Here is a 10,579-nt window from a genome sequence, read left to right as displayed (position 1 = left end):
TGGTCTCTGACCCCTGATAATACCTCACGTGTCTATTTGACACCGCTGACCTCATTACATCACTTTATCCCCAACATTGACTTGTGTTAGTGGTCAACAATAGCCCTTAGAAACTTTGCTGGAGCTGCATCTTGACAGAAATCACTGTATTTGATTCCGATAGTGTTCATGATAATTGGAGGACTGAACGACTTTGCGCGCTGGATTGCTTCATTACAAAGTGGCGGATGATGAGTCGAGTGACCAGTGAAACTTCGTGATGAGGGCTGAGGAGGTTAGGGAGGAGGAGGACGGGGGCAGAGCTCCGTCCACCCATCAGTAATCCCCTCCGTGGTGACGTCACTCGGGCTGTCTCCAAAGGGACGCAGCGTTGAGTGTTTGAGCAGCCAGGCGGCCAGTGCGCATCCCACGACGCAACATCAGTGCAGCCGGCGCACAACTTTCAGCCGATCGCTTCACGTCGGACGCTTTGGAAAAACTTACAAAAATGGGTAAGTTGGTGTTTTTTTTTTAAATCAACAAATGCTCCAGTGGATGAAAGCGGGATCTAAATATCGCTTTTCTTCGTCATGACAGCATGCTTCATACTTTGTTATTGTCGCTCCAACTTTCGGGGCGCGTCGAGTGTTTTAAACTCAACTGATTCCAGCGTCTGTTACTTGTGCTGCAGCAGCGGGCTGTTTACCTGACCCGGTTTCATGAGAATCGGTATTAGAGCAGCCTGCTGAAGCAACTTGAGGAAAGCGATTAGAGAGATTAAGTCTATCAGGGCTCTTGCAGTCAACTGTGCGAGTCTGCGGAGGTGTTAAGTCCAGATCAACTCTGCCTCCACTGTCTCTCTTACTCCTGCTTTCAACAGGGCCTGAACTGAACTATTTGATCCAAACCTTTCTTTGTCAGCCTTTATTGATCATTATTGGTCAGCAGTGACTGATCATGTTGCAATGCTGTAATGCTGAGAGGCTGTTGCTGTGGTATTTCCTCACCAATCTGGGCAATGTTTTGCTGGTAAAGAATGACTAAAAGTGACTGGAAAAACAGCAACATGGTGCATTAGTCACACGCTCCATCGCTGAAACCCTCATTCTCTGTGTTATGCCAGAGTTTGTGATTGCAGTCTGCAGGGCTGAGCTGAGACTGTCCCATCTTTAAATCAGCCCCAAGTGTTGGCCATCTGTGCTCCTAACCTGGGAGGAGTGAGGCCCCCTTGCTCGTGGATGTTTAACTTCTTGCAGACTTTAAGGCTTTGAAACAGTGATAACCTGTGTAACAGATGGGATAGCTAGACGGAAAAAACACTCAGTTTTCACTCAAACCTGCTCTCACCCTGCACTGGACGAGATATGGGACAGTAAACCAGCACAGAATGGATCCAGCCGCTGTAATCTTACCACTTTGGGTTGGCTGCTGGAGTTTTGCGTTGGTTTCGGGGCAGCATTTATTGGCCTGTGTTGTTTGCCGTGGTGCAGCTGAGGCCAGGGAAGAACACAGTGTGCGAATGTGTATCAATGCTCATTAATTCGCTCTGAAGCTCCTCACAGAGGCGTCTTTGTGCTCCTAATTTGGAGCTGCTCCTTTGTGCAACTTCAGTGGCTCTTAATGTAGAGAGAGAAGTCCGCTGAATCGCAAGTTTCGGAGCGGATACCCTGTGAACTAATTCCCCACAGACCCTCATTCACTGTCTCATAGAGGATATTACTCTGCATGGCAGTCGACCTTTGTGCATTGTCCACTTGCTAAAGCTCCCATTTTACATTCAAAGATTGGTCCGTGGCCCTTTCAGGAGAAATAGTAGAGCCTGTTGTGGTGAGCATGAGGGGATTAATTTGGAGACTTAGTTGCTGTAAAGGTCACCTTTTGTTGTGACAAGGAAGCGGATATTATGCTGCTGTGCTGTGATTTGCTGTGTTTCATGTGAAAAAAGCTCTTAAAAACACAGAAATGGATTAACTGTTTTCATGAAGCCCTTCATCCCAAACTAAACAGGATGTCTTGAAGCTGATTGCACGCGGAGCTGCGAAGTGAAGATGTCATTCAGAGGTTATATAACTTGTGTCTGATTTGATTTTACAGTGACCTTCACCTCACAGAGGGGCCACATGTTTTTCAGAGAGATTCTCCTCTGTCCTTGCGGTGAACAGTTTAACAGTGCGTTGGCCTGTGTGAAGCATGTGGGAGGATAACTTGGCGTCAGTCCGCTGAGCTCGATTCAGAGGAAGACAGCAAGTCATATTCCGCAAACATCTATTTAGGCTCTTGGTGTTAGTCCTGTGACAATTACCCACAAAGAGTATTTGGTTGTCATGAGGCCTCCTCGACTAAACACACTGGAGGACAATGTGCTTTCAGTTCTACTTCATTGAGAGTTGTGCTTTTTTGCATCTGCTGATCATACTCATTTCAGCAAGAAAAGCACGACATGGCACTGCATAGAAAGTTCCATACATTTTCCTTGCTGTTTGTAGCCTTTGAGACGAGATCTGTTAAGAAATCGCTAAGTTTAACACACATTTAGAAAAACAGATCAGAAGCTATTGCTCTCATACAGTGTGGAAAGTTCACCATCTTTTCAATTTTATGTCTTTCGCAGATACAAAATTTACATCCGTCTTATGACAGGAGATTTAACTAATCAAATACAGCAAATTATGACCTTGACGCTGAGCAGTGTCTCTGTTCTTCTTGGAGCCAGATCCCAATCACAAAAAAAAAAGAAAAAGAAAAGATTGTTTTTCCTCATGGAAACTTGTGAACCTTCAAGTCGGAGCGTTTTGTATTCAGCGTGGTGGTCTTGTGGAAAAGGCCACCGAGGCTGGATGCAAACCAGATCCAAATGTTACATCATTGTTTTTTGAGTGATTCAAGAAGGAGTCAAAAGCTCATCCCAGCTGACAGTGTCGAATGTGTCTGTAATTGCTGTAGTTCGGCTCAGCTGTTACTGACTCAGGCTTTGCTAGTGAACAAGTAGAGCCCTAAACCTGGTGTCGCGGGTCGATCTCTTGCTAATAGTCAAGACTTCATGATAAAATCATCTTTGATTCTGTTCTTCGGTGATCCACAAACACAGGAGCTCCACGTCCTCCTTCATAATGGCTTTTGCATGTGTGTCTGCGAGGTGTCGCCTGTCTTGCTCTCTCCAGCGTTGTGCATTCCTCCTCCATCTGAACGAGGATGTCTGGAAAGTGTCCGATTATTTAGCTCACACATCAGCAGCAATCACTGTCACAGGCACATGCGGTGGACTGAGTGTGCTGTGACCCGGCATCCTGAAGTCCGAGGAGAGGAAACACCCATGACTGCTGATGCTGTGCCAGCGGAGGTTTTACTTGCGCTCTTGGAATCAACAAGTTGTCAACTGATGGAGAGCAATAACAGAGTCAGATGTCCCCCCCCCCCCCCCCCCCCCCGCTTTTAGTTGACTCATAAGAGATAAGATAAAATAGGGCTTTGTTGATCCCACACTGGGGAAATTTAGTCATTACAGCAAGCAGGTTACAAAAAGGAGGTCAAAAAATAAAAATCTAAAAGTTTACAAGATACAGAATAGAAAAAAACAACTACGTCTATGTACATTTGTACAGATTATTAATTATCATGGTGATAGTGTCCTCCTTAGAGGCATGCTGTAGGTCGTGCTTCTGTTTCCAAAAGAAAACACCACTGTAAGAGTGAGTCACTGCAGAGGTAGTCAAAAGGTGCTGAGAGCGACGCTGAACTTTGCTCTTTTGTGTTTGTTTGTTTGTACCAAAGCGTTCTCTTATTAACTCCAAAAAGATGCCTCCCTGAGCCTGAAATGTGTTTCAGTCTAAATAAAGTACGCGCTAACCTTTTTACGGCTGATCCCACATTCTTATGTCACCATCAATAATTCCCAAATTGCTTTTCGTCTTTGGTCTACAATCATTAATTATACTGAATATCCTCCATAATGAGGTAGCTGCTGTCATAGTTACATGATTTCTGGGCTTCTTTCCATTTGGCAGAGGATATGACAGAGCATCTTTGGTAATTATACAGCAGATGAGCTCCCTACAGTACTTTTTGCAACTGTGCAGCTCTAAAAAAGAGACCCCTTTCTCGTAGTTCAATCAAGACTTCATTTATCTTCTGCTTCCCCTCCTGCTCCACTTTGTTTCCTCTGAAATCTCCCTCATCTCCCTCTCTCTGGGTCTCCTTTCCTCTCTCATCTTCACTGCTTTTTGTTTCTCTCCAGCACTGCAGGTCTGCCAGAGCAGTCATGTTAATTTGTTGAGCTTAATAACTCCTCCGACAACAAAGAGGGCCATTGAGTATTGTGACATGAAATGATAGGAATAGAAGTTCCTGAGTGGGGATGCTTGTTCAAGCATGTGCCTTGGCCGTCACTTTTACTAAAAGCCTATTCACAGTTGAACAGAAAGGATGCAAGTGGGTGTATGGGTGACTCTGTGTGTGTGTGTGTGTGTGTGTGAGTGTGTGTTTGGTGTGCAAGTTCACCCTTGTTAGAGAGATGTCACAGTCACACTACCACATGGTCGAAGCAGTATTGCATTTACATATCTGAAAATACCCAACATGCGAAAGACCACAGGCCTTCAGATAGGCACAGGCAGCTGAAGCCTGGTCTTCTATAAAATATGCAGATGATACAATCTGGCCTTTATCTTATCTGCAAGACTTCAGAAAAACACCCACGATTTTCAAGGTTAAACGGCCAAATACATGCATAATGAGGCCCTCGTTTTTTTTCCTCCAGTTTTACAATATGCATGTACGTATAGTGCAGAGGTGATGTTTGCCAGCGGAGCAGCAATCTGAATCAGTGTTTTGTTCACAGTCTGATGATTGTTCCAGAAGGCCTCTGGGAAATAATAGGTTGGTGAAAGCAAAGAGCCCCTGCAGCTGATGAACATGCACTCACTCATTCAACAGGCTTTCTGCCCCGCTGCAGGATTTGCTGCTATCTACAGTAAACCACATTACAGCACTCTGTATGTTCACATTTTCTCCGGCACCAAACACACTGCATACGCCTCTCTCCATATCACATGAGCAGGGGACATTGATTAAATAGTCAATTATGTTTTCCTGCAATGACCTATTTTCTCTCGCCACTCTTGTGTAAGCAAGTAAATAGATCATAATGCAGTCATTGAACAGTGTGATTGCTCTACGCACAATCATGCCTGTGGCAGAGGGACCCATGCTACATATAGCTAATGCTCTGTGATGGTCATGATCTGGGCCAGAGGATTAAGAGCCATGAGGTGACCACCGGGATGAAATGCTGAAGCCGGCTGCAGAAGTTGCACTCGAAAGACAAGCTCAGCCTCAGTCCAACGACATAACTGGGGTACCAATGAGGAGGCCTTGCACAAAAAAAGAAAAAAAACGGCAAGGTCGTTGCTGAAAGAGATGAACTTGGCTCAACTGTTTTGGCATCTGAGGAGCCTTCAAACTCACTCATCTGTTATTCAAACTGGACTTCCTGGATCGTACTTCACTGGTACCAGAAACAACACACGCCCCCACCAATGCAACCCAATGCGTCGGTTGAAGTTGTTTCTAGTCTGAACTCCCAATTAAGTCGTCTGTAAGCTCGTTGAAGTGCTTGTCGGATGGTCAAACGGCTTCTGGAACCCACACCTCCTTACAAAAACTATTGGCTGTAGGTGTCTCATCCTATTGTGGTCAGTTAGCCAAGTAATGTTTGCTGCTTGCTTGTCCCAGCTCAGCTTCAGGCTTCCTCCCTTTTGCTCAAATGTAAAATCTTTGCCTTGATGTACTGGAAAGTCATAAATCCAGGCTTCAGAGTCTCCCTTCAGAAATCTATTGGAGTTGTCAAAGATGCCATGTTGATATCCACACTCTATAATCAGTGATGAGGAGGAGGTGTCAGCTAAGATGTTTGGTTCTTTCAATGTATTCGCTCTTCCTGCTTTTTGGAGAAAGCCCTCAAGTGCAAGTATTGTCTCTAAGTTTCAAAAACTTTGTCATTTAACTATTTCGGACCACGATGTGAGCGCAGATGAGATGTGAAAGTAGTTGGGTGAAATGGGGAGAAATAATAGGGCCTCCATCTCATTTCCCTGTAAGATCATCTGTGAGGAGTGAGAGCAGAATGCATTAGTCGGCTTTTCAACGGTGGGAGCCTGCAGGATTGAGCTGTTGGCTGTGTGCCCACTGAGTGTATTCAACCCTCCACAGATAGGTCTTTGTCCTTGCGCGCTTTTACGCAGCTGCTAAACAACCGTAAGACAAAAGCATCTGGGGTACCCCAGCACACCAATGAGAAATGTTCACCATATGAAGAGCCGTGCCAGACAGCCTGAGACCATTTGGACGCAGCCAAATGTTACGCTTGGGATGAATTAAGCAGGAATTTAAATGAACACCCTTGCAACCCCTTATGACTTTTTCTTTGCCTCTATATTCAGAGTTATGTGTAAAATCCTAGTTTGTGATGAAAGAAACCTTCTGAAGACGTATTTCTTCACAGCTTGTTCTGTTGCTTATCTAAGATGTTGCAGGAAATGCACATGACTCCCCTTTTGCTCATGCTGCTGTGATGTGGCGATGCATGTGACACAGTGAAACCAGAGTCAGAGGCCACTGGACACACACGCTCTCTCTCTCATGCCAGGAATCACTTTCCTGCCCAAGAAAAAAGGTTTCCAAGGGAGAGTTTTCATTGTCTGCTTATTATTCTCCAGAGAAAGGCTTGATCGGCAGGAAGAGGCACTTCTGCCAAGCAGATGAAAATCTGCAATAGCTGAGCTTCAATAAAGCGACAGCTGCAGGAAACCCAATAGCTGAGGGAGAGTGTTTGGGGAGGCTGTTTGCTTCACAGACAGACTGTTTGGGGGTTTCAGAGGATGGATTTCAATTTGACTAAATTGTTGAATGCTGGATTTTGAAAGAAATGAAGTATTATTCAACTTGGAATACTTTGATCCCACACAACGGAGTCATTCAGCATAGGGTGATGCTTTTACCATTTGCACACTCCACGTTTTTTTTTTTTTTTGTTTTTTTTTAAGGTTTTCGTGTCACTTGCTGTAGGTTCACGTTGGAGGAAAGGAGAAAAATACCAGCTAATGGCAGCTTCAGGGGAGAGGAAATCCCAGATGTTTCTGTCTGAAAAACAGCTTGACCCCCATAACCACACGCAGACCAGAGGAGAGATCAGTTAGCAGTGTTAATATTACAGCTACACCACTGAGAGGCCTCATAAGTCATCTTAGCTTTTGACCTTAACTCTATGGGAAAACAATACTGTAACAATAGAGCAGCCACAGCTGAAAATGGAAAAGTGATCCGATGGAACGGAGCATCTGGAATGTACAGAAAGTGTGTGAAAGCTTGTAGATGTCTGCATAATGTGTCTTATGGTTGTAAGTCGGCCCGTGTTTGTTATTGCTGGACAGGTTTAGAATTTATTTTAGTTTCTAGATGTGAAAATTGAAGCGCATGTACGTTTACCCCAACAAAATAATTTAAGAAACATAATTCTCTTTTAATGTGTTATCAGAGCAGTGGCTGTGTGTGCAGTATGCATCGTGCCTTTCCATCTACGGAGACACCCTCATCATTTGAATGACGCCGTGTGCACAGAAGACATTCCTGAGAGTGTAAATGTTTAGACGCTGATAATGATGCAGCGACTGCATCACATCAGATGGTGCCATAAATGGGTTCTGCTTTGCGGAGAAGATGCTTTCTAATGTCCACTATGATGGACAAAATGTCATTACAGCCTCTGCTGTTGGAAAACTGCCTACTAGCGCTCAAAGCAATAAAGTAATGGATTGACCCAATCTCGCAGAGGTCAGCCAGGGGGAGAGTGTATAGCAACTGCTAGAGAGAGTTGCTTCCATCTTTCTCTTGTGATAAACTGTTTTTTTTTCCCACTTATTGTTAAGCACTTAGTCCACATCTAAGTCAGAGGACAAGTGCGTCTCTGCAGGGGTGGAAGTGTCAGGTTCAGGTTACGGCTCTGCCCTTCCAGGATCCAGCCGCAGGACGCAGGCCTTTGAGACACGAGAGGAGAGCGCTGAGGAACAATGGCGTTAAAGTGATCTCTGTGTCATCTGCTCTGTTGTCATAGTGCTGATGATGAATCCTGACACGGTGGGGTCTGCCTGGCTGGTCTGTTGAGTAGCACCGGCTGGAGCTAAACTGAGAAGGTTTCTGCTCCGTCTAATGAGGGTTTGTGGGGAGGGGGAGGGGGGGCCAGTGCTGGAGGCTTTGAAAAGGGTAAAGTCTTGGGTCAGGGGTGAGAGGTTGGCAGCATGAGGCGGGGGACAATGGGATCGGCGGGAGCGATGCAGAGAAAGAAATCCCAGCAGCTGGGCTAGACACAGAGGAGGGTGGGGCTGTTCATGGGAAGCAACCCCAAGATTAGCTGGAGAGTCTCGTCTAATGTCTCTGCGCCTCATTATGTCTTTTTTGTTTGTGTGTGTGTGTGTGTGTGTGTGTGTGTTCACATGCTTATACCCTGTGCAACAAGTAGGAAAGTGAGTGTGTGTTATTTGCTGTCCCCACTAGGATTCGAACTGACTGCTGTCTGGTCACTCAGAAAGGCAAGAAAAAGCAGTACCTTTGCTCACAGGGATAGGTATTGCATCTAAAGGATTAACACCACTAAGGGAAGCCCCCATGAGATTTATTTGTCCTCTCAGTGCAGTTTAATGGACCGTCATATGTTTCAGATAGCTTTGGGAAGTGCTCAGTGTCAAAATGACTGCAGGGCGGCTGCAGTTTGCAGCTAATGTGTGCAGATAAAGCTAGATATGAAGAGAGTAGAGAGATTAAATCAGACTAAAAACAGATCATATGACTACTTGTATGTGAAAGGCAGAAAATTTGCACATGACTTTGCAGTTCTGCTTTATAGCATCTTGCACCAAAACAGCCAGATGTTTCCCTGAAGTGTTTGTAGAGTCCAAAATGGAATGAATGAATGTTTGACTTACATTCATCAGGCGACCAAAAACAGAACTGTGCTAATATGGTAATGCTAATATTGCTCCATATTTGCTACATGTGTAAATATGCAACTTTTTGCAAACACATTTGCATTGTGATCTCTTGACGTTCGACTGTTCCAGAGGACCTTCTGAACGATCTGTGTTGTCCCATTTCGGGAAGTGAAAATGTGTTTTAAGCCCCCAAATTCCTCCTACAGACGGACGAATCAGGGCTCGCTGGGTATTTGCATTACCCTCCACTTTTTGGCAAAGCATAAACACAATATACATATATTGAAAAGACAAGAGGTTATTATGTAGTATTATTCTAACAGGATAATGGAGAGGTGTTTGCTTGCAGTACCTCTTGGCTGGTTCACTGGCTCCACAATGTAAGCGTGGTGGACCACAAATACAGCCAAGCCTCTTCCAGACCCGAATCATTAAAATATTTAGTGCACCCTGAAAGGAAAAACAAACAATTATGCAAAGACCTTTACTTTTCTCTGAGATGGCAGCGGTTCGAGGCCTGTATGGGGGTTTGTGGGGTTCAGCTACAATAAACGCCTCCTCTCTGTCTATTACTCCCTCTGTATTACTCTCTCTTTCACGCTCCTCCAGGTTTATGTTTCTGTTTCCTGGCATTGATTTGCTCTTTTGACTCCAGACTGAAATTATGAAATTCTTAGTCTTTTCGGTTTTGATATTGCGTTGGTTTTCTGTCCGGCCAAGCCATGGTGGCAGTTTCCAAGGTACTATAAGCTAGCAAGCCTGGGTAATACGAAGCATCTGTGTCTCTCACTCTCCCTGTAACCACAGTGGCTGAGGAGGTGCCAGAGAGTCAGGGCTGTGAAGTCATTTTTAGAGGAAAACCATGGCTGCCAGGCATCCCTGAACGAGCATTGCTCCATTTCCAGACTTGACACGATAGTAACACAAACATGTAATTAGAGAAGTGCTGAGTCAGATACCATGGGCATTGTTTTGGTCAAACACTTGTAATTACACTGGAGGGAAAAATACAGCCTGGAAATTGTACAATGGAAGAAACACCAACACAAAGTATGTCTATATTAGAAATGGGTGCAATCGAATAGCAGAGCTGGATTTCTGCTGTCGCGCTGCAAGAATTTAAGTGTTGTTCATGCTGAAGAATTCGGGAACAATGTGTTGGTCTATGGGCTGGTGTTTCACACCACAAACAGAAGCAGGGGTTGGTAATAAGATTTTATTTTTGAGGTTGGGGCATGGCAGGTTATAAGGACAAGGTCTTTATATATATATTACGTAAAATAAATATTTGGACTGATAAACTCAGCTGCATGAGGGAATGCTGGGTAAAAAACTAGGAACTCCACTGATTTTACACATCGAGGTGTGTTTGCAGGTCCGGGGGAGGTCACATGTTGAAGGATTAAGGTTTAAAAGCCTTTATTATTATTTCAACCTTCACTGTACTCAAACATTGAGCATATTGGAGTGATTTTTACTGCTATAAACATGATGATGCTGAAAAAAAAAAAAAGGATTTTCTTAGTTAAAAGCTTTTTGACAGAGCCAAAAGAAAGTACCAGGCTCATTATATGTCAGCCCATTGTGGTTTTTCCTCTTTACTGTCCACATATTTTGCT

The 10,579-nt window shown here is 44.4% G+C and overlaps 1 protein-coding gene across 2 annotated transcripts in view; it reads left to right on the top strand.

Moving 5' to 3' along the window:
* The first annotated feature begins 212 nt into the window (after positions 1-212).
* Positions 213-10,579, top strand: part of gpm6bb (glycoprotein M6Bb) — a 28,655-nt gene continuing 18,288 nt past the window's right edge. The window contains exon 1 of one of the 2 annotated variants that reach the window (XM_076746312.1): positions 213-491. In XM_076746312.1, coding sequence (XP_076602427.1) covers positions 488-491 — 4 coding nt within the window. In that variant the 5' untranslated portion in view covers positions 213-487. The remainder of the gene's footprint in view (positions 492-10,579) is intronic. The other variant, XM_076746310.1, reaches the window with a different exon arrangement.

Source organism: Chaetodon auriga, chromosome 13, assembly GCF_051107435.1.
Source record: "Chaetodon auriga isolate fChaAug3 chromosome 13, fChaAug3.hap1, whole genome shotgun sequence".
In the NCBI taxonomy this organism is placed as follows: Eukaryota; Metazoa; Chordata; class Actinopteri; order Chaetodontiformes; family Chaetodontidae; genus Chaetodon; species Chaetodon auriga.
This window is presented reverse-complemented; position numbering and strand designations above follow the sequence as displayed.